The 23,002-nt window shown below is 39.2% G+C and overlaps 2 protein-coding genes across 2 annotated transcripts; one reads left to right on the top strand and one right to left on the bottom strand.

Moving 5' to 3' along the window:
• Nucleotides 1-893: 893 nt before the first annotated feature.
• On the top strand, nucleotides 894-13,320 carry LOC106536566 (heterogeneous nuclear ribonucleoprotein U-like protein 1; the record flags this gene model as incomplete). Its single annotated transcript, XM_014033870.1, is given in 8 exon segments — nucleotides 894-1,160; nucleotides 1,242-1,364; nucleotides 3,170-3,298; nucleotides 8,427-8,595; nucleotides 10,170-10,454; nucleotides 11,566-11,714; nucleotides 11,796-12,023; nucleotides 12,574-13,320. Coding segments are annotated over 8 exon segments (1,464 nt in total), but the record flags the coding sequence as incomplete, so codon positions are not given.
• Nucleotides 13,321-13,365: 45 nt separating this feature from the next.
• LOC106536568 (RAS guanyl-releasing protein 1) lies at nucleotides 13,366-22,510 on the bottom strand (the record flags this gene model as incomplete). The annotated part of the gene is given in 8 exon segments (XM_014033871.1): nucleotides 13,366-14,445; nucleotides 15,506-15,666; nucleotides 17,973-18,104; nucleotides 20,736-20,772; nucleotides 20,858-21,008; nucleotides 21,893-22,002; nucleotides 22,114-22,209; nucleotides 22,430-22,510. Coding segments are annotated over 8 exon segments (879 nt in total), but the record flags the coding sequence as incomplete, so codon positions are not given.
• Nucleotides 22,511-23,002: the final 492 nt, after the last annotated feature.

The following is a 23,002-nucleotide window of genomic DNA, read 5'->3' as shown; positions in this document are numbered from 1 at the left end:
CTTTTAAACTATTTAAAAGTAACCATAATCAGTGATAAAATCATGCACATATAAATAATAAACAATATTATATATTTCACAATTATATTTCATAAAAACCTGTGTGATGGAGAATTGCCAAAAAACCCACAAGGAGCTTAATAAGTGGCGATCTTCGTAGAAACTAATATATTAAACAATTTTAAAAACATTTATCTATTGAAAAAAGCACATTTCTTTATATAAAGAACTAATAACATTRAATACACAAACCCATATGGAAAATTCAAACAGTTTAAAAGCAATAATTTGACTCTGTTTAAACTGTTCTTTAGAAAACTCTGAGGGCTGTAGCCAGACTGTTCTTATCTTTGAGCCTCTGTTTAAAACACTAAACTGTGTTTGAGTTGGACGAGTATAAGGAGGTCTAATAAGACTACTACAGGTCAAATACTGGTGTCATTCATTATTAAAAGTACAAATATTACAGAAATGCTGGGGAAGTAACTTTGTGTTTTGTTAATGTTTTACAATTACACATATTTACCTTGCGTCATACTGTATTTTCAAACTTCTTATCAACTTGAACATTTTTTAACAAAAACATGGTGGGCTACCAACGGGCTTAGCTGGTTTCTGGGGGAAACCCTGACAGGAGTACAGCTTTGTGTCGAGCTCAAAAAACAAAAAAACACTCACATTTCTGTTTCCTCAGGTGAGGAGCCTTTTTCCTTTGGATACGGAGGAACAGGGAAAAAATCCAGCGACTGCAAGTTTTCTGACTTTGGTGAAAAGTTTGGTGAGAACGACGTCATCGGCTGCTACATCGTAAGTCATCGCTGACTCATTAAAATCAAGTGTTTGAAGAGAATTATATCAATAAGACGACCTGTTTTCTGTTTCTTGACTTGTAGGACTTTGAAAGTGGCGACGAGGTGCAGATGGGCTACTTCAAGAAYGGCGTGCATCTGGGCGTGGCCTTCAAGACCACCAAGGAGGAGCTGGCGGGGCGTGCTCTGTTCCCTCACGTGCTGGTGAAAAACTGCGCCGTCGAGTTCAACTTCGGCCAGAAGAGGGAGCCCTACTTCCCCCCAAAGGAAGGCTTCACCTTCATCCACGATCTTCCCATGGAGCAGAAGATCAGGGGCACGAARGGACCCGCCAACAAGTCTGACTGTGAGGTAGGGCGTCGTTTCATTGACGTGGACGTGAAAATTAGTACAAACTAAATACAAAATGAGCTGGGTGGTTTGTGTTTTTAGATTTTGATGATGGTCGGCCTCCCCGCCTGTGGAAAGACCACGTGGGCCCTGAAGCACGCAGAGGCCAACCCTGAGAAGAAGTACAACATCCTGGGCACGAACGCCATCATGGACAAGATGAAGGTCAGTTCCCTCAGCCGCCTCAGACCACACAAACCTGTTGTGTTGGCGTGGGACGGTATGAAATTATGACCGTATGATAACCTTAGGCAAAAATATCACAGTTTTGCAAAATTACAGCTTTAAAAAGTTTTATTTTGAAATTTGTATTTAAAAACAAAAAAGAAAATAACTTTTCTACTATCATCTTCAACTTTAACTAGCTTTGGAATCTGTTTTTAGATCTCAGAAGTGTTATGCTGAAATTTTATTTACCTGTGTGCATTTATACTTATGAATTTTAGCACCTAATGCAATTAGTTTATCCTGATAAAGTTTACATATAATATAGGATAACTGCTTTTTTACTGCTTTATTTAAGACTAATCAGTGTAAACTGCATGACAAGTCTTTTTATTGAAGTAATGTATCACGTTGGGAGTTTATATTGTGTTTTAAATTTCAAAAGGGGTTTTGACGTAAAGATTATTTAATTAAATGCACACAGAAACAAGAAATCACAACTATATATGTGTGTTTATGAAACGCACGTTCAGCTAACGAGCTGCTCGGCTAAAGGAGGCATTCAGTTTTATCATCTTTCACTTCAAACTTATCAAATACATAATCCAACAACTCACAGTTTTGCAGACAAGCTGTGATCGGTGCTTTAACCCACAGCAACACAATGTTTCATAATCCGATGCTAACGTTAGCTTGTTCATTTCAATGTAGCATAAACTTTACCTGGAGCTGCGATCATGTTAGAAGCCTCCACGGTCCACAAGACATTCTGTCCGTCTTTTTACAGCATCCAAAGTACTTTCATATAGCTAGATTTACTATTTTAGACAGGGAAAAGTTTGGGGAACTCTCTTCCTTCAGTCGTAAAACACAGAGCTGCCGACAGGTAGCTCTGCAGGGGGGAAGGTTTGCAGCTGCACAGACCAGAGGAAAAACAAATAAAAAACGCTTATACCGTAGGAACAGTGTGACAGAAAAATGTAGTGGTTTCCAAACCATGACTTTTTCATATTACGGTACACCTTGAAACAGGTATCCGGCCCATGCCTACCCAGAGTTCATGCAGGGTCGTAAAAAGTCTAAAAAAATCTAAAATTTGTAAATCTAAATTTTAGGCCTAAAGTCTTAAAAACACCCAGATTTTCATCCGAGGTCTTAAATTTAATTTTGTCACGTCTTAATTTTTTTTTTACTTTTGATCATTCCCTGAAGTGTAGGCTGCATAAATACAGTAAAACACCGTAATCAGAGGTTGACTCTGTCTTCATGAAGTGCCAAGTTTGCTACCAGTTTTTGTACATAGCTAAACTACAAATCCTTTGATAACTGCAGGAAAAAAACGGCACCGTTTGCTTCCATGTTTTTGACCTCTTTGCCRCYACAACTCCTCGCATACAGCAGCTTGTTCACCTTAAAAAAAAACAAAGAAGTTCAGTCACGTCCACTGTTAGTTGTTTAAACTTAGGTAAGTGAGTTTTCAATGAGACTTGGTTTGATATCGATGACGTTTGCAGTCGGTTGGAAGTGGTCCACAGCWGTCCATATGAAGGTCTCATCCATATGACTGTTTCGTTAAAATAATTTAGTGTTCTTATATTAAAATTAAATATTCTTTAATAGCTAAATTGATAGCAATTTCTGTGTTAAAATTTCTGGGACAATTTGAATGTTCCTGTTAATGTGTTGGTTTGGTCTTGAATGTCATTCCTAATGGTCTTAAAAGGTCTTAAATTTACCTTACTGAAACCTGCATGAACCCTGCCTACCGTCGTGTCGTGGCGTGACGCTGCTCTGCCTCTCTGCAGGTGATGGGTCTGCGCCGCCAGAGGAACTACGCCGGCCGCTGGGACATYCTGATCCAGCAGGCCACCCAGTGTCTGAACAGACTGATCGAGATCGCCGCCCGCAAGAGACGCAACTACATCCTGGATCAGGTACTGCTCCCGCACCTACACCCAGTCCTCCTCCTCACCACAGTGAGTCAATGTGCCCTGATGATCACTTTCTCTCTAATGGATTATTTATTTATCTTTCAGGGGGTCTCTGTGTATTATAGAATAGAAGAAGCATTGATCACCCTGTTGTCATTTGCTTGTCATGTAACAGACAATGATTAATTGCTCTTATAAGTGACAGAACATGTTGTTTCCTTCAGTATATTTGCACTTGCTATTATGTGATATTACAGTACTGTTTGTCTTGTGAACAATGTACAAGTAAACCATGACTTTGTAAAGATGTTGAGAAACAAGTAAGCTCTTGACTGGTGAGTAAGAAAAACACCTTCTGTTGCTAATTTAATAAGCCAGAGTTGATAGCTTTTTAAAAGCTACTTTTAAGTGAGAAACATGGAGCTTTTATCTTTTTTTTGAATGTGATTTTTTTTTTGTTTATTTTTTTAATTAATTGACCCAGAAGGTAAGTAGTGACTAACGACCTTTAGCTTTTCAGACCGTTGTGCCTCAGCTGATGTGSAAAGGTAAGTGGGTCTGGTGGTCCCGAGTCCTCGCCCAGGACACCGTGAGTATGAGACGGTGAGTGCTAGATGTTTGTCGTCTGAAATGGGACAAGAGTTCGTATGAAGACGAGGTAAGCTAAGGTAAGAGTGGGGGACCCATCAGAGTAGAGAGATGAGGGATTTTCTCTTAAAATCAGTTGGTTAATCCAACTTTATGAAACTAAACACAGCCAAGTATTTAAGTTTAACTTTAAATATACTAAAATGAAGTAAACTTCCTTTTTTTTATAGACTTTCAGTATTTTATTGCATTTGAATTGCYATCAACATGAGTTTCAACGAATAACCAGAAAGAAATCCATATTTCCTGCTAATGWTTTTGTACCTGTTTTTATGATTTTTTTTGTAACCTCCTGATGTGTATTGTATTCAGAAATGTTGACATCATTTAAACTGCATGCAGTGTTGGATAGCACAGAGAAGTGATAAAAGTCACCACCTTTTGGTAATCTGCATGCTTCTGCTTTTTAATAACYGTGAGCACAAAGTTCCATAAATCAAAATATTTAGAGAGTCGGAATGTAACGTTTAGAAGCCAGAAGCAAGGAAGTGATTTAAACTTAAACACAAACTGATTATGGACCACCTAATGTAAATTTACCSTTGTATATTTATAGATATTAAATAGGAATGCACGAAAACTTGTTTTAAGAATTGATACCGATAAACTATAACTTTCTCCTTCTAGCGGCCGATAACCAATAATAACCGATAACATGCCAGGAGAAAAGACTAGTTAAAAATGGGTAAGGTCATAACATAAATAAATGAGACCAAAATCAAATGACACTGTAAATTATATTATTTGACATAAACTCCTAGCAAACAAACATTTTGAAAAACATATCTAACAAAACAATTTTTCAGATGACCATCTTTGTAAATAATGCACATTAATTATAAAAAAAAGAGCTTTAACACTGATCTCAGATTTAAACAAATATGTACAAAGAGAAAAAGTCATTCCACAAGTTCAAACAAGATAATTCACTAACACAAGTTAGATTCAAAGTACATTTGTTTTTATTATTWATAATATATCATTTAAAACAAATTTTCTGCCTGAAACAGTGAGATAATAGTGCACAAGTGATAACCTGTCAATCAATGTGTGAACTGGAAGAGAGAGGTAGCGGCAACTTGGCATGGTAAACTGTGGCTAACAATGGTAAATTGTGGCTAATGATGGTAAACCGTGGGTAACGATGGCAATCCGTGGCTAACGATGGCAATCCGTGGCTAACGATGGCAATCCGTGGCTAACGATGGCAATCCGTGGCTAACGATGGCAATCCGTGACTAACGATGGCAATCCGTGGCTAACAATGGCAATCCATTGCTAACAATGGCAATCCGTGGCTAACTATGGCAATCCGTGGCTAACTATGGCAATCCGTGGCTAACGATGGCAATCCGTGGCTAACGATGGCAATCCGTGGCTAACGATGGCAATCCGTGGCTAACGATGGTAAACAGTGGCTAACGATGGTAATTCATGGCTAACAATGGCAATCCGTGGCTAACGATGGCAATCCGTGACTAACGATGGTAAACAGTGGCTAACGATAGTAATCCGTGGCAACAAGGCGATAAAAGCTTCGGTCTTTAGCGAGGGTGAACGGCTGCTTGTCAAGCTCCATCGTTTCCATCGTTAAATTGCTTGAGATTTGCGTCCTTTCTGGCAATTTTTTTTTTTTGATTTGTCAAAAGCCTCAGCAATGATTTAAGTCCCGATGAGTTCTTGAACGCTAGCTTGTTATTGTTAGCCTTTTTAGCAGTACGGACTCTGCTGCGTTCAGGAGGTAACGGACAGTACATGTTCTCAAATTAGGAGTAGTCGTTCCAACCTTTTTTTTTTATAATTATGAAGTTGGTTAATCGGTAAAATAATATTAATAATTCTTAAAGTGACTGGTTTTTCAGCATGGAGTATTGTAATTATTATTCTAGTAAGAAAGTAGTTTTTTCCGACGCAACTTGAACGTTGCTCGGGTCGTGCCGAACGGGAAGCGACTTGACCAAAAAGGATAAAAATAAACATGCATTCTCACTGCCSTGCTGGCAGACATGTAGATACATATATTATTGGTTCTGTTTGTTATGATATCGGACGATAATTATTGTGCACCCGTTATTGAAYATTAGTCGTCTTTTATAAAATCATAAAATAAGATCACTAACAGCTGCTAGGATCTCGTGGCACAAGATTCAATGCCGTTATATCCTCTGCAAGAGAAATTTCTCATTATCGTAGTTGCGTGACAAAAATTGCGTATTTTTTTAATCTCACATGGGGTGTGCACCAAGTATTGTGATTGGTCAGAATTTGGAGGGCGTGTTCATGCAGAAAAGCGGTCTCTTATTTTTGAAAAKGCAGACATTTTTACAAATGTTCCAGCAAATAAATCTTACAAATAAAAATAACTTGTGGAAGGTATCGGCACAGGTTTTGTGCACAGCTGAGACAGCGTGGAGACGCAGGCGGCTCTCCCCGATTTGAAAGCTTTYGATTTTAAATGAAATTACTACCKGGGTCAGGGRTGTCTTTGTCGGTTTCAATAGTTCYTGTGGCGCTCGTTTAAAGAAGCGTKTCAGGACCACGAGGTCACCTCAAGATTTTTCTCGCTCTTCCAGTTGAACGCCGTTTTATTGTGCCAGGAAGAAACGTCTCTGTACAGGCTGAGCTCTCGTGACGCTAAAATAAAGTTTGAAATGTCTGTTAAACGGAGATGAGGTGCAGATTTAATCATTTTCATTGATTTGTCGAAGATAACGTGTAAAGGAGTTTCAGTTTGTCCTCCTCAGTCTTTAGTTTTACAGTTCAGACCCTGAAACGTGTCAGTAAACTGTTCTGATTGGTAAAAACATACTTTGAGGAAATCTAATGTCACAAAATGAAATTCAAAATCAGGAACGAGGCCAGGAGGTTGAGTTTGTGGTGAAATTTTAAATGTATTTAATGTCATCTTGTTTACTCAGGATTTCAGTATCTTTCTTACTGCTCACTTCCTGACTAATCTTGTTTTTTCRTTATTCGTAAAATAGATATAAAACAAGTAAAAATGTTGCCGTTCTTGATGAGCTGTTATTGCGTTCTTGTTTGTTAATGTAATGTTTGAATTCAACAAATAATTGGCTGAAAATATCTTTACCAGTTTGTAACCTGAAATATTTTCACTATTAATTGTTTTAATACCAGTTTARTCCTGCCACTGCTGGAGTTGATGTATCAGAAGGTTGAGTTGTTTCAATTGTCAGTAAAATATCCTACAAACCACTTGGCAGATTTTAATGAAACTCATTGGATGTAAATCGAGCAGTAATGTAACCATTTGAAGATGGCCACCACAGCTGATCGATCACAAAATATCGCTAAAACTTCATGAGTTTTTAAAGATATAGAGCTAAAGTTTGAAGTGGTAGTAGCTGAGTCATCCCCAACACGTACTCTGAGAGCTAACTTTTAAAACCTGAGCTGTGGGATATAGTTATTTTTTAATTTAAATTGGTTTTAATTGGTTTAAACGTTAAACATTGTCAGTGTTGCAGCCTTTTCCTCAKTTAGTGACTCAATGTAAAGATTTATTTACATTATTAGCTTAATGGGAAGTCGTTTCTGTTAGTCTATTCAGTTTTTGTCAGTAAATATTCTTTTGGGAGTCGTTTTTTTTCTTAATCCTGCCTGTTGAGAATAAACCGTGATTCAGTCCAGATGTCCAGTTGTTTAATTATCTTGTTTTGTATTTTTTATATACTGATTTCTCCACATATTGATTTTATTGATACCGATGTTAAGTTTAACGTTCAGAACTCTGCTCGTCTTCAGATACAGAACAAAGGTCCAGCTGYTTTGTCGTTTTTATTTTTAGTTTTAATTTGTCGTGTTCTGGATGACTGATATTTGGTAGCAACAAAATTTTGACCCACTTAGTGTCAATAAAAGTGACTTTTAATGTCTTTAATAAGGGATGATGCAGTAAGACGTAAACAGAAAGTTATGAGTTATCTGTTGCTGCCGCCAAGATTTTGAACAATTTGTCGGATTATTTGAACTTTTTAAATTAATAGATRGTTGTGATTTAATTTAGACTCTTTATTTAACGGTAAAGCTTTTATCGTTCATAACAATCAGAATTTTAAAACTAATCTAATAATATTATTTTTTAAGCCATTGTTTTCCACATGCCTGCATGAATCCTAACAATCAGCAGTAATAATTTTTAAAAAGCTCGTTGCATGAATGAGAACTGCTTCAAGTTAAAAATCTTTAAACTGTTGATCTGGAAGTGGAGTTTAGGGGGTTGTGGGGGTCCCTCCTGTCTGTGTTTAACCTGTATCAGTGGTCCTGCCTGGTTCCTGGCCGCTCCGGCACCAAGGTGAGTGTGTGGAGTGACGAGAGGCCTGAAAAACCCGTAGAATGACCTCCCAAAGCCAAACCTCTGTCACTTGATTATTGCAGGGTTCCAGCTTCCTTCCAGTGGAAAGCCTTTTACAAGTAAACAATAACAAACAAGCTTCTACTTCTTTCTTGTCACCATTGCTAGACAAATGTATATGGATCAGCAAGGAGACGAAAAATGCGTCCCTTTGAAGGTTTTCAACGCAAGGCTATTGTAATTTGTCCCACGGACGAGGATTTTAAAGAACGAGCATTAAAGCAAACCAATGAGCAGGGGAAGGATGTGCCCGATCATGCTGTTTTAGAAATGAAAGGTAGGAACGCTGTGGAAACAACCAATTTAAATTAAAAACAACAGATCTACTATTTCTTTAAAACTTTTTTTTTAATGTGTTGTTTCTAAAATCAAACTTGGAAGATGTCCCCTCACCCCTCCCCCCATCATAGCCTTTGGTCAGATATCAGAACTGGACTTTTTGTTTTTACAGTTGACATAAATTTGATTTATTTATTTTTTTGTCCTTTTCCATTCAGCCTGTAACGCACTGCAACCCGACACGCTGGCCCGGTTCTTCTTCTGTTATATTAAAGCTAAAAACTTTTTTAGATTTTTAACCTCTTCAGCCCCAAACAGCATTTCCTGTTTTCTATTTCTTTTAACTTCTGTTAACTTAAGATCTGTCAGTTGAACCTGGATGTGTTTGGTATCAATAGAAAGCTAAGAAACTTGGCTAAAAGCTCATGGAAACTGTGTTTACATTCACCAAACAGTTCAAATGACAGGCAGTGGAATCAGAAAGTAAACAAACTACAAAATGTCATCAGTGCAAATCTGTAAAGACATGACAAGAAATCTGTAAAGGAATTTTTTTTATATTTTCTTAAAGCCAAAACAGATACATAAATATGTAATAAAGTTTGTTGGAATTTTTTTTTACTTGATTTTGAGTGAATATGATCCAACTGAAGTCAAATATAGTTTCTCATTATTTAATATAATATATATGGTGACAAATAAATGTTGGGATAATTTTTCAAAAGAACAAATATTCAATAAGTTTTTTCAGTCTGAAAAAAATAACTTTTGCAATAAAATCTTAACATTTATTAATGGTACCGTAATGGTCTGTGCTGTGCAGAATGGAAAAAAAGGCTAAATTATTTCTTTACTAAAACCTCTGTAACTTTGCTCCAGTTAATTTTAGCAGCATGAATCTTTGCACAGGTGATGTCCACAAGTRGATTTATTCCAGGTGTTTTTAGCCTGATTCATTATGGTTTTAAATGGGTTATATTCTGTCTGATGTAAAAATGATTCAGACGGGAGGGGAGAATGTAAATAATAATAATTTTAAAAAGTTCCGTCCGCAGTATCTCTAAAACAACATCAGCTGTTTTCATACTTACACTTCTGATGAAATGTCCCAAGTGTTGCTTTRTTTTGATACCAAGATTATTTAAGTAGAGTTTGTAAATGCTGAGAAACACTCAGTTACATTTCAGCATGGTGTTTTGAGTAAAAAACTTAAGAAAACTCCCTGGGGCTGAAGAGGYTAACAGACATGAGCGTTAAGTTACATGATGGCGAAGGCCGTCCTCGGTTTGCAGTGCTGTTTTCTTTTCACGTTGTCCTTTTTGTCCCCTCCCTGTCCCCGTCCTCTGTCTGCGTGAACAAATGTCTCCTCCATGTCCCCCTGGAGGTGATGTTTGTTCCCTTTACCCTGCTGTCTTTATCTGCTCTTAGACTCACCCTTCCCCTGTATCGTACTAATTATGTTTCGTTTTGTCTTCTGGTGGTGTGGCTGCTCTGGTCTTCACTACAACCCCTCCCCTCCCCCTCTCTGTCTCTCTCCTCACCGTCTCGCGCTCGCCTCTCCCCCCACACAAGCCAACTTCACCCTCCCCGAGCCCTGTGACTTCCTGGAGGACGTGACGTTCGTGGAGCTGCAGCGCGACGAGGCCGAGAAGCTGCTGAAGCAGTACAACGAGGAGGGCCGCAAGGCYGGCCCGCCCCCCGAGAAGCGCTTCGACAACAGGCAGGGCGGCTTCCGCGGGCGCAGCGGTGGCGGCGGCGGCAGCAGCAGCAGCAGCTTCCAGCGCTACGACAACCGCGACGGGTTCCGTGGCAGCTACCAGAACCGCAGCGGAGACGGAGGCAGCGGGTACAGAGGAGGTAAATCAGGGCTGGGTGATGTTTTATATTTTTATTTTTGTTGAGTTTTAACAGAAGAAAGTTTGTAACTACCTTCTGCCACCAGATGGCAGATATTACTCTTTGATTATACCTCATTATGGCTTTTATTTAAAATGTTTAATGTAAGGATGTCAGCAGAAWGTCTTCAGCTGTGAGGATTAAATGTGTTTTTCACATCAAAAGAAGGTTTTTAATTTGAAATATTTCTGAAATCCTCCAGCTTAACTACTGGAAATTATCCTTCCCCTTTTCTTTCATAGTTATCTAAAAYGAACTTCTTAAAGTGCCCCWGACATCAAATTTTAGTAATAAATGCAAAGGCAGTTTTGGAAAGACAACAATTAGAACATATTACAGAACAAGTTTCATACCATTGAGATGAACCGTTGTTGAGATATTTACATGTGAAGTAACAGGAAGTGATGTCAGACTATAGAGAAGAACTGGTTGTTTCTTTAATAATAATAATCCATTATTTAGTTATTATCTTTCAATTATTTTGAGGCACCGTCACAGAGAGATGAAGAGTTCAAATAATATTGATTCAATAAACAACGACCAGAGAGTTCCTCTTTGATGTCACTTCCTGTTACATTTTTGCTGAGCCAAAAATAAAAAAAAAACATGACAGTTGTGTGGCAAAATGGGTACAATTGTGTGTTTTTTACTAGGTTTATTAAAGGAGCTTTCTTTCACTTTTTGTATTTGAAGAATATGCATGGCACATTCACTTTAAGAAAATTGTGTTTAAAACAATGAAATCCTTTAGAAACAAAAGATAAACACATCTGTAAGTGTCTTTTTCTGCTGTCAACTTTGTTTTACWGTCGACTGAACAAATAAAGTAAATGTTTAGGAATAAAAAATGGCCCAAAATCAATTAAGAAATCTATAAACTGTAAATTTCAAAACGTAACACATAGGAACCTTGATAATAAAATGAACAGTAATAAATAAACCAAGAGTTTATTTATCCTCAAAATAATTTCATTGCAAAAACAAAATAATCTGTGTCAATTTTAGTTCAGAGCAAAGTTTTATTCTGGTAACTAATTGAGATGTGTGTAGTAAAATGCTTTGTGTTGTGCAGGCTACAGTCGTGGTGGGTACAACCAGAACCGTTACGGCAACAGTTACCGTGACGGAGGTTCTGAAAGCCGCGGCGGATACAACCGCAGCCAGCAGTCCAGTGGAAGCTACAATCGCCCGACTTCGTACAACAAGGSAGGCTACAACCAGGTACTGAACGTAACGGTCAGCCTGAAGATTTAAAATGTTTATAAACGGGTAAAATGTTCAACATGGTTTTATTTTCATCAGCAGAGCTACAACCAGGGCGGCTACAACCAGGGTGGCTACAACCAGGGCGGCTACAACCAGAGCGGCTATAACCAGAACTACTACGGCAGCTACAGTCAGTACCCAGGGTACAGCCAGAGCTACAGCCAGCCGCCAGCGACCGGACAGGCGTACAACCACCAGCAGCAGCCGCCGGCTCAGCCTCCGGCTCAGCAGCAGCCGCAGAGCTACAACCAGCAATATCAGCAGGTATTYCAGGAGGATTCATTCAGAGATGTTAGCAGAGTTAGCATGTTAGCAGGTGAAGTGTACACCGCCTGCTAACGAGGCTAATAACCAGCAATATCAGCAGGTATTTCAGGGCATATTCATTCAGTGATGTTAGAGTTACCATGCTAGCAGTTGTCGTATACACCATCTGCTAACGAGGCTAATAACCTGCAATATTAGCAGGTAGTTCAGGGCGGATTCTTTCACTGATGTTAGCAGAGTTAGCGTCTTAAGCCGTCTGCTAACGAGGCTAATAGCCAGCAATATTAGCAGGTAGTTCAGGGCGGATTCATTGAGCGATGTTAGCAGTGTTAGCATCTTATGCCGTCTGCTAACGAGGCTAATAACCAGCAGTATCAGCAGGTATTTCAGGGCAGATTCATTCAGTGATGTTAGCAGARTTAGCAGGTGAAGCTATACTAGCGAGGCTAATAACCTGCAATTCACTAACAGCAGCTAGCTGTAATAAATATTTTATTGACTAATTTTCTTCTTTTCTAACTGTAAAGTTGTGATGTTTTTCTTTCAGTATGCTCAGCAGTGGCAGCAGTACTACCAGAACCAGAACCAGTGGAACCAGTACTACAGCCAGTACGGTGGCTACCCTAGCCAGGGCAGCCAGGGCCCTCCAGGATCCCAGTAGCTCCGCCCYTGCTTCCTCCGACGCCCCTCCCCTTACCCCTTTTTTTGACCTCTGCAGTAAATGGATATTTTGTACAGCCCCAAACGTGACATCGTGTCTGATTTATTAACACCTCTGCCACCATCATCACAGAAACTGTAAACAGTTTGATGTCTTTTTCATTTTTTTGTTTTTTATATCAAATCAAGTCTTACTCTTGGTGCCGAGTGGGAGGCAGTAAACGTTAACTCTCAGAACCTTTAAGATTATGAATCAAACGTGGACGTTCTCCACGTTCTGAAGAGGTGATTGTATATTTTTAGGAGGAAAACAGAGAAAAGCCTGAATAATTTAGCTTAAAGAACAAACTGCATGTGTTTTACCTTCATGATTCGTTTTTATTTACCAAACATTTTCTTATAAGCGTGGGTACTGTAGTATTTAATTCAGTCTTTATTAGGAGTAATCTTTTCTCCACTCTTCACTAGCTGTATTTACAGTTTTTTTTAATCCATCCCTTTGTGATTGCTGTTGGCGTCTCGTAGTAAAAACCCATTTTGTCCATTTTTTTCTACCTTAAATGAAAAAAAAAATCAGATTTTGACCACAAGTTATCTTGTCTTTATACAATAAACAGTTGTAAACATCTGTAAACGTGTGTAAAAGTTGTTTTTTTAAGTCAAACAAAACAGTCCACGCTTGGTTTATCCACTTTTTTTAATAATGAACAAAAAAGAAGAAAAAAAAGTTGAAAGTCGTCTTGAAATAAATTGTTCCAGTGTCGTTTTAATGAAGCGTAGGTGAACTTGGAGAAGAAATCTGAGAGTCCGAAGTGTCTTCAGGGCAGGAAATAAACATTTTGGGTGAGTTTTCACTCCTGTTGCTCAAAAACCAAATTAAACAAAAAAAAAAAAACATTTTCTAAAGCTGCAACGCTGAAATGGTTCTACAATCACCGGTCACTTTGAGGTCCGCTTTAAATGAGTCACACAAATATAATCACTTCTTACAACTTTTAGAACCTCTTAATTAAAAAAAAATCTAATTTAAGTGATTTGTTTGTTAGAAATTCACGTTTTTTCCAATAAAATAATGAGAAATTCTTCCATCCTGTTAAATGGACATAATCACGGTTATTTTCAGCACTTGTCCCAGTGATACTGCCAAAAACTAAACCAAATCCATTAAAACACTTTGTTGCCGGTTGAAGAACTAAATTTCAAAGTGGGTCCGACCTGGTGCCGCCTGATAAAGTGACCGGTGAGTGTTGTCTCACAATCCAAAGCCAAATAATTAGGATTTCTGTTTTTCCAAATAAATTCATGAACCAGTTGTCTGATAGCTGCCAAACGGACCGAGGATTTTGCTGCTCTTAGTGTTAATTTCCTACCCTGCTCTGAAACCACATGAGATCAACAAATGTTTGTTTTTCATATGTTCTAGCACCAGAAATCCAAGGCACATGTTCTAAAATAAAAAAAGGTGTTTATAAATTACAAAACAAAAACCAGTATTTGAATTTAAAACAAAGCCAAACCATCGAAGATGAGATTTAAAACTAGTTTTAAGCAGTTCGTTTCCAGCTGCTGCTTCTCCAGATTGAAGGTCCTTCATCGGTTCACCCCCCCCYGACGAGGTTCGTTTTGTCCCGAGGAGGAAGAGGAGCGCTCAGTCCGGCTCTCTGCTTTTGTCTTTGTGCAGATGTAGCTCATCCATCTTGTCCTGCAGGAAGGAGACGGGCACGGAGCATCCTCGGCCTCTGTGTGGCAGCGTGTTGGCCTGAAACAAACGGAGGCAACGGCTCGGGTTATTTTACTTCAGTGTTGCATGAAGTACCTCAAGGTGATGAGTAAAAGTACAAGTACCGTATTTATGTACAATACGTTTGTCATTTTTTGAGCTTGAAAAGCATAAAAAAATCTAATCAACAATAACCACCCCCCACCCTCACTTTATGGATGATTTTTAGGGTTAAATGTCTAGTATTACACAGTATCTTATAAAAATACTTTGGTAAAAGTTAGTCTTCTATAAGAATGTTACTTGAGTAAAAGTCTTAAAGTATCTGATGTTTTTTGTACTTAATATCAAAAGTAAGTTTCTGACAAAATCTACTTGAGTATTAAAAGTAAAAGTGAGCGGTTAAGATTTTCCTAAATAACATTTATTGGGAGGGTGAACTCTCCAGAAAACTTTTTTTCTAACAGCGTGCAGCTGTGATGGACTGTGTACAAAGTAATACTGTGTCAGAATGATATATATATTTATACTGTTCATCCAGAGTTGTAAAGTAACTAAGAACAAATACTTTGTTACTGTAGAGTTTTTGGGTATCTGTACGTTACATGAGTAATTATTTTTCAGCCTACTTTTTACTCCTTACATTTTTAAAAAAGTCAAGAAGTAGAAAATAGTTACTTTTATTTCATTTTTGCTTGTTTTCATTCCAGCTTATAATAAAAAATAAAAACTATCCATATAAACTGAGCCTCCTAGATAGAGTGAATTTAACTGTGGTTGAATGAGAAGTATAAATATATAAAACTCTGATAGTGTTTTAGTTTGTACACAAACAAATCATGTCACACTCCAGCAGGACAGAATCCTTCAAATCAAAGGAATGAACTTAAATAATGTAAGGAGTATAAAATACAGATAATTGTATAAAAATGTAATGAGTAAAGTAAAAAGTATGCTGAAAAATAATTACTCAAGTAAAGTACAGATAACCAAAATTTCTACTTAAGTACAGTAACAAAGTATTTGTACTTAGTTACCTTACAACTCTGTTTTACAAGCTTTGAACGAACTGATCCTGTGTGCTCTGAGGTTTCCTCACCCTTTTCTCTGCAGACCCGTGGACGACGGAGTTCACATGGTTCCCCCTCCTGTCCTTCCTCTCGGGGGTCCAAACCCCAGGATCCGTCTGAGTGGAGCAGTCCGACAGCTTGTGTTCCGTCTCGTTGCTCTGTGGGAAAACGAAGGCCTCCTCCTCAGAACCTGTCAGAGAGCATCACACGTCAGTCACCTCGCTCTGATTCACGCTGTGGCACCGGATGAGACGAGTAGGGATCTCTGCAGCGTTGTTCCTGAAGAGTAGGTGTTTCTAAACATACACTGATTTGGTTCTTCTTTTCGTTTTTCTTTCACTTTAATTACTTTCACTTTAATTTTAGCAGCCAAAACTGAGGCACAGGGGTTAATATTAGGGTGGTGTGACAACTGGAACACTCTCCACTGGAAACTGTTCACACCCAAAACTCAGGACCACACCCCCAACATTTTGCTCTTCTAGTGTAGTGATGGGCGCGGCCAGAGGGAAAAAATACTACCAGAAGGAGCTTTGCCTTTGAATGGAGAAAGAAGGAGAATTAAGACAAGGAGTCTTCTTTAAGAAAAAGGTGGAGAAAATTCATCTGAGAACCAAGGTGGATCAAGTTTTTCTGTGGATCTAAAGAGCACAAAGTCCTCTGTGGTTGAAGGTGGCAAAACGTTCCTTATCAGCACACAGGTCAGGCAGCTCTGGAGCAGGAAAATGAGGTGTAGGAACCACGTCTTCTGGTTGAAGTGGAACTTGCTGCTGCTCAATGAAGAGAGAACTCAGAAACAGGCTGGTTGAACAGCAAGAATCTTTATTTTTGCAGTCCGGGAGATTACAGCCAAAAACCAAATTGTGGCCTTCAATGCCAAATGATTCACCAAGTAAGAAGATGAAGACGAAGGCCAAGAGCAGGGGCGTACAAGGCTCTTTATAGGCTTTCACAGATGCACCATAAATCTTGTTACGGTATACTTTCTTCCTAATATGGTAATATGTGCCGAGTTCTGAAGCTGGAAACTAAGAAGCCTCACATCTGTGCATTCCTGAGAAAAGGCCCCCCACTCTTGGACACTACAAAAACTTCTGTGGACCATCAAGGTGGTGAAGTTCTTTACCAGTACTGTGAGTACATACACCTGGCTGTAGCAGCCGCTGCTGCACCAGGTTTGGCATTTTGACTTTTATTGAGCTGCCAAGATCAGTTTTTTGTTGTGTTTACTTTACTCGAACTTGGGACAGACAAAGAAAAAAATCCAGAGTGGAGTTTATGATTTTGGACCTATTTGGAACTGAACTGAACACAAGATTATCTATGTTTACATTCAAATTATTGTTTGCTGTGATAATTGTTTTTCTTTATTTCACAATTGTGCAACAATACATTTGAGTTTTGAAAGAAACTGGTATTTTTGGGTTTATTTCATTTAATGTTTAGGGTGACCAGCACTGTTATATGCTTGCATCCTTTGTGAGGTTGTTGTGTTTTCAAGGCTAATATAAAGAAAAATCTTATGTCAGGAGGTAGAMCTGACTGGCACCCCCTCAGACCTTGATTTCATGAACCCGTCACAGTAGGAAGGGCCAAATCGTAGAATCAAGGGGTTAATTTTAGGGTCAAATGACTGGGGAGTGCTAAATAATGTGGTTTTAATGTAACGCTCCTTTGTGCTCGTTTAATCTGGTGTGGTTGTAAAGTAACGCCCCCTTTGTGCTCGTCCAATCAGGTGTGGTTGTAAAGTAACGCTCCGTTGTTCTCGTCCAATCAGGTGTGGTTTTAAAGTAACGCTCCTTTGTGCTCGTCCAATCAGGTGTGGTTTTAAAGTAACGCTCCTTTGTGCTCGTCCAATCAGGTGTGGTTGTAAAGTAACGCCCCCTTTGTGCTCGTCCAATCTGGTGTGGTTGTAAAGTAATGCCCCCTTTGTGCTCGTCCAATCTGATGTGGTTGTAAAGTAACGCCCCCTTTGTGTTTGTCCAATCGCCCCCTTTGTGCTTGTCCAATCAGGTGTGGTTGTAAAGTAACGCCCACTTTGTGCTCGTCCAATCAGGTGTGGTTGTAAAGTAACGCCCCTCTTTGTGCTCGTCCAGTCAGGTGTGGTTTTAAAGTAACGCCCCCTTTGTATTCGTCCAATTGCCCCCTTTGTGCTCGTCCAATCAGGTGTGGTTGTAAAGTAACGCCCCCTTTGTGCTCGTCCAATCAGGTGTGGTTGTAAAGTAACGCCCCCTTTGTGCTCGTCCAATCAGGTGTGGTTGTAAAGTAACGCCCCCTTTGTGCTCGTCCAATCAGGTGTGGTTGTAAAGTAACGCCCCCTTCGTGCTCGTCCAATCAGGTGTGGTTGTAAAGTAACGCCCCCTTCGTGCTCGTCCAATCAGGTGTGGTTGTAAAGTAACTCTCCTTCGTGCTCGTCCAATCAGGTGTGTCTGTTCTGAAACGCCTACTCGTCTGCAGAGAACCCCCTCTCGGAGGAGGCGTGGACGGGATACACACTCCAGCTGTTGCCCTTGGTTCTGGAGTCGGGAGCAGGGGTGCAGGGACACGACCCGGTTGTGTTCTTGTGTTTCTTCTGGCACTCCATCCTCACCAGATCTCGACAGTGTCTGTGACAGTTGATCCCACAATCTGAAGGAAAAGCAAAAACATTTACATTTATTGGTCCAAAATTTAGGTTCGGTCCAAACAAGACCAAGGATGTAAATGTTCACTGAAGTGATGAGCAGGGTCTCTCCTGACTTCTTCCTTTGACTGTGGTGCTTCTGGAGCTTCACTAACCTCTAATTCCCCTAAACAAAAATCTTAGTTCTGCTAACACTAAACATATTAAAATTAGGGGAAGCTAAACGCTAACGACTGTGTCACACATCTTCAGTTTTATGCCGCAGAACATATTTATAAAGACTGGAGCTTAAAACCCTGTTTTTGTAATATGTCGCTCTGTGCAAAGCATAAAAAATAAATAACATTTTTTTTTAATTCAGGAAAAAAACATTACTTTTGTAGGAGTAGTTAATGCAATGTGTAAAAATTATTAATATAAGCTTGTAAACAAATTGGAGAGCTTTTTAAAATGTAAGTTTTGTTAAATATTTTCAGTTATTTTACTTCAGATTAAAAGCATTTCTTGGATCGAGTTTGTGTTTTTATCAGGACAGTTTAATTCTATTTTTAGAACAGTCACGTGACTGTCCGCTCGACGCTGAGGCGCGTTGCTTTCAGTGGAGCTACACCGGTTTAGCTGTGTTTAAACTTGAATAAACTCAGGGAAACAGCATCAAACTCCGCCTGGAGGATCACACAACATACACGCTGCGATTCTCATAACAAGGACTCGGGATACAGCCATCAGCCCAACATGGAWGGAGTACTTTTGATCACTTTTCCCAAGCTAAGATGCTATGCTAACTGCTGGATTCAAGCGAYGGGAGAGCTGAATTTGACCAGAAAAAAAAGTCAACCAAGAACTTAAGTCTGCTCCAAACATTTCATCAGAGGTAAAAGACCAACACTGGACCACCCGGATCCTTTCTCTGCACTTTCTGTGAATAAACAGGTACAGTAAACCTTATTGTTTTTACTGTAGCCTACTGCTAGCTTAACTCCTAGCATCCATGCTAGCTTCATGTAGCGCTCTACTGCAGTCAGTCACACATACGGTGCTAAAATTATACTTACACAACTTTTAAACATCATTATATTTTGTTAAACATGCAGAAGCAGTGGCTCCAGTGATAAAAATGCACACAGACACACAATATATGCAGCAAGCTAAGTATTAAGACACAGTAAAAACAACCTTTTTTAACAATTCAACTCACTTTTCCAAGTGTCTGTGGAAGACCTGGACCCTCAAGCCCACCATTCAACTCAACTCAACTGAATRTCCTCGTTTAGTGGAATCTAATATGTCTGCTAATGGTTTTCAACGCTAGCAGAAAAGCTAATCCGCTAAATGAAAAGCTAGTTCCGCTATTAGCGGTTAAGCGGACCTGTGCCCACCACTGTGTGTCATCATTCACACATGATGTTTTCACCTGAATAACTCATTTTATTTTAGCAGTTTAAATGTCGCAGCTCGTTCAGCAGACGGCTGCTTTRATGTTTGGTTTCTGTGACTTTTCTAAATATTTATCTAAAATAAAATTCCCTCTACAAATAAATAGAAATCTGTTCAATTCACCCAAAAACCATCGCTTTGAAATATGATTCTGACTTTATTAGCTTTTAGCTACTGTTATTCTATGTTTAGCCTTTAGCTACACTTCTAGGTGTTAAGCTACTATTTTGTAAATTTTAGCTTGAATTACTGCTCTGCTTCTTTTAGCATTTAAGTTACCATTTTTAAACGTTTAGCTTGAAGCTACAGTTTTGATAAAACTAGCACTTATATAGCAAATTTTAGATTTTAGCTTCTATTATGATGATTTTATCTTTTAGATATATGTTTAACTTTTAGCTTTCAATTTGCTACCTTTAGGTTTGAGCTGTCGTTTTGCTACTTTTAGCTTTTAACTGACATTACTATCTTTAGCTTTTACCTCCATTAAAAAAAAAATTCAGCAATTAGCTAACATTTTTATGCTAGCACATTTCTGCTTTTCTTTAGCTTGTAGCTACAGTTTTTTTTAAGTCTGGCTGTTGTTTTGCTAATTTTAGTTGCCGTTTTCCTACTTTTAGCTACTATGTAGAACATTTTAGGTTATAACTTATTTTATGTTAAATTTGGCTTTTAGCTAATATTTTGCATTTTTTTAGCTTCATCGTTTAGATCTTAGCTACTTTTATGATGGTTTTCGCTTTTAGATATAGCTATGTTTAACTTTAAGCTATCAATTTAATACTTTTTGCTTAAGYTTTCATTATGCTACTCTTAGCTACCATTCTGCTAATTTTAGCTTTTAATTACCAATTTTGCTACTTTTAGCTTTTACCTCATTTTAAAAAGCTTTTAGCAATTAGCTAGCCTATTTCTACTTTTAGTTTTAAGCTGTCTTTCTGCTTTTTCTAGCTTGTAGCTGCAGTTTTTATAAGTCGGGCAAATTTTAGCATTAGCATCTGTTTTGCTCATTTAAGCTAAGTGGGATCTAACTGGGCTGAGACTGGCACACCATCAGTTTTGAACACAGTAAGTTGTGCTGCAGATTTTCTTTCATGTTGGACCCAGGTTTACCCTGGGTGTCTTGAGTTCACAGAGCTGACCAGCTGACCCTACGTCTGAAAGGTTTGAGTGTTTCTGGGTGCAGGTCGTGTCTTTACCTTTGCAGTGGTAACCCTGTTTGATGACTCCCCACAGCTGCAGGAGGGCAGATGAGAGAATGTTACACTTTAAATCATTGTTTGTGTAAAAATAAATAAATAAATCACGAGGGTTTACTCACGAAGCGTCCACACGTGTCGCAGAATGTCGGCCTCTTGTACGTGGTTTCGTGGAAGTTGTGCGCGTCTTTGAAGTTGTAGCCCAGCTTGGCGCACACAGACATCCCCCTCATGAAGTAGGACATGATTTCCTCCCGGCTGATCTGCCCCTCCCTGAGGAGGAAATGATTCCAACGTAATGCATCGTTTCWGTCACTTTATTGTTCCTTTAAGTATATTTTTTGTCTTTAGGTGTCCGTGACACAAATGTCATCCAAATRCAAAAATAAAACTTGACATAAAACACGATTTAACCATTTGGTAACATAACTGACAGATTTTCTTTTGAACTTGGCTCGGCCTAAATGAAACAGGAAGTGACATTGAAGGGGAACTGAAAGGAACTCTCAGGTCTTTGTTTATTGAAACATTCGGATCATTCAGAAAAAACACRAAGACGGAAAGGTGAGTAACGTGAGCCCACCTTTGATGCCCCCCTGTGCCCCCAAGCAAGGTAGTACCAGAGCCGGTGTTACACCATATTTTGTGACCGTCTTATATTGTGACCAGAGGGGTCGCTGTTGCGTTTCTACAACAGAACTTGGCCGAAAATAGCCACAAAGAAGAATGAAACGCCAAAAGTGTAACCCAGAGGTCACAAAATATGTTGAAATGACAGTAATTTATCTTTTAAAACTGCATGAGGTTTATGAGGGCGTCCCTGAATTTTTTTTTTTTTTGCCTTTTGTAAGGGGTCCCAAGACCCAAAACGTTTGAGGACCCCTGATCTAAAACATCAGATTCTTCTCCACAGTCTGGGTTGTTAGCCGTTGTAGCAACGCTCTGTTTACATGCAGACTTCCCCCTTTGACATCACTTCCTGTTACCTCAAATGTGAATATCTCAACAGCTGTTCATCTCAGCTATGTGATTTCTGTTTTTCAATTTGTTATCAACATTATCTTCCCAAAAGTGCATTCATATTCATTACAAAAAATGATGTCACAGGCACTTTAAAAGCTATTTTAATAATAAATTAGCATATTGTTCGTCCTCACCTGTCAGTTTCTTGAGTGCAGAAGGAAAAAGGGAAGTTGGCTGCTATTTTTTCAAAGTCCTCCAGCGAAATGTAGCCGTCCTGGTTCTGGTCGTAGTTCTTCATGACGGACTGCGGGGGGCAGCAGAGGGCGAGGCCCGTCAGCAAAAGCAGCTCTGCCCCAGGACAAGAAGGAAGTGAAAGCCTGGAGGCGTGAGCGCCGAGGAGCACTCAGATACTCACATCCACCATCTGCTTGACGTGTTTGGAGATGGTGTCCGAGTCGAGCCTGGGGGTGACCCCCGACCCCCACTCCGCCACCACCGGGGGCGTGGCAGGCTGTGGACCGACACATGCAGTGATGAGACACTGAGGACTGTGAGAAACAAGAAGAAAAGAGCACACCCACCACATAACACACTTCCCTAACATACGGCGCTTTGATGTGGCTGACTTTGATGTATTTCAGCTGCTTTTCTTTTCAGCGCGTCACACCCACAGAGTGCACGAAACGTCCAAACAAGTCGGAACAGATCAAACACCTTTCATGCTTCTCTACCTGAATCTTGGGGTTTTTAGGCTCCTTGGTGTATGAAAGTTCATATATCTCGTCCTCGGTGTAATACAGGTCTAAAGAGAGCTGAGGAGAGGACAGAGATTATTCTGGGCGGGAGGTTTTGTATGGGATTAATCTTGTGTCAACAGGAACTGAATTTGAGTTGCCCAGATTAAATCTGAATGAATTTGAAATTGAATGCATCGGTTTGAAAATAAATTTCACTAAATTGAAACTGAATTTAAAGTTTTGTACCTGAATTAATTTGCTTTGAAACTGTATTTTGGTTTATTAAAAATTCAGTTTGACTTCTTTCACTTTCAGTTCCATAATTCAGATGTTTGTGTCACATCCTGGTCCTTGAGAAAGCCAGGCAGAGTAATCAAACACAGATCCACAGATTTATGTTTCACTTTGGTGAAGTTCCCCTTCTGGATGTAACAGAGTTGATGCAATCCACTGTAAAAGTGACAAAAACAGACAAAGTTATTTTATTGCAGTAATTAATTTGACCTATATGTAGAAATTTTACATTTACATCACATCATGGATCAGTCAGCTGCAGCATCTGATCAA

The sequence above is a fragment of the Austrofundulus limnaeus genome, unplaced genomic scaffold, assembly GCF_001266775.1.
Source record: "Austrofundulus limnaeus strain Quisiro unplaced genomic scaffold, Austrofundulus_limnaeus-1.0 Scaffold1878, whole genome shotgun sequence".
NCBI classification, from domain to species: Eukaryota; Metazoa; Chordata; class Actinopteri; order Cyprinodontiformes; family Rivulidae; genus Austrofundulus; species Austrofundulus limnaeus.
Note: the sequence above shows the minus strand (reverse complement) of the source record. Positions and strands in the feature narration are given on the sequence as shown.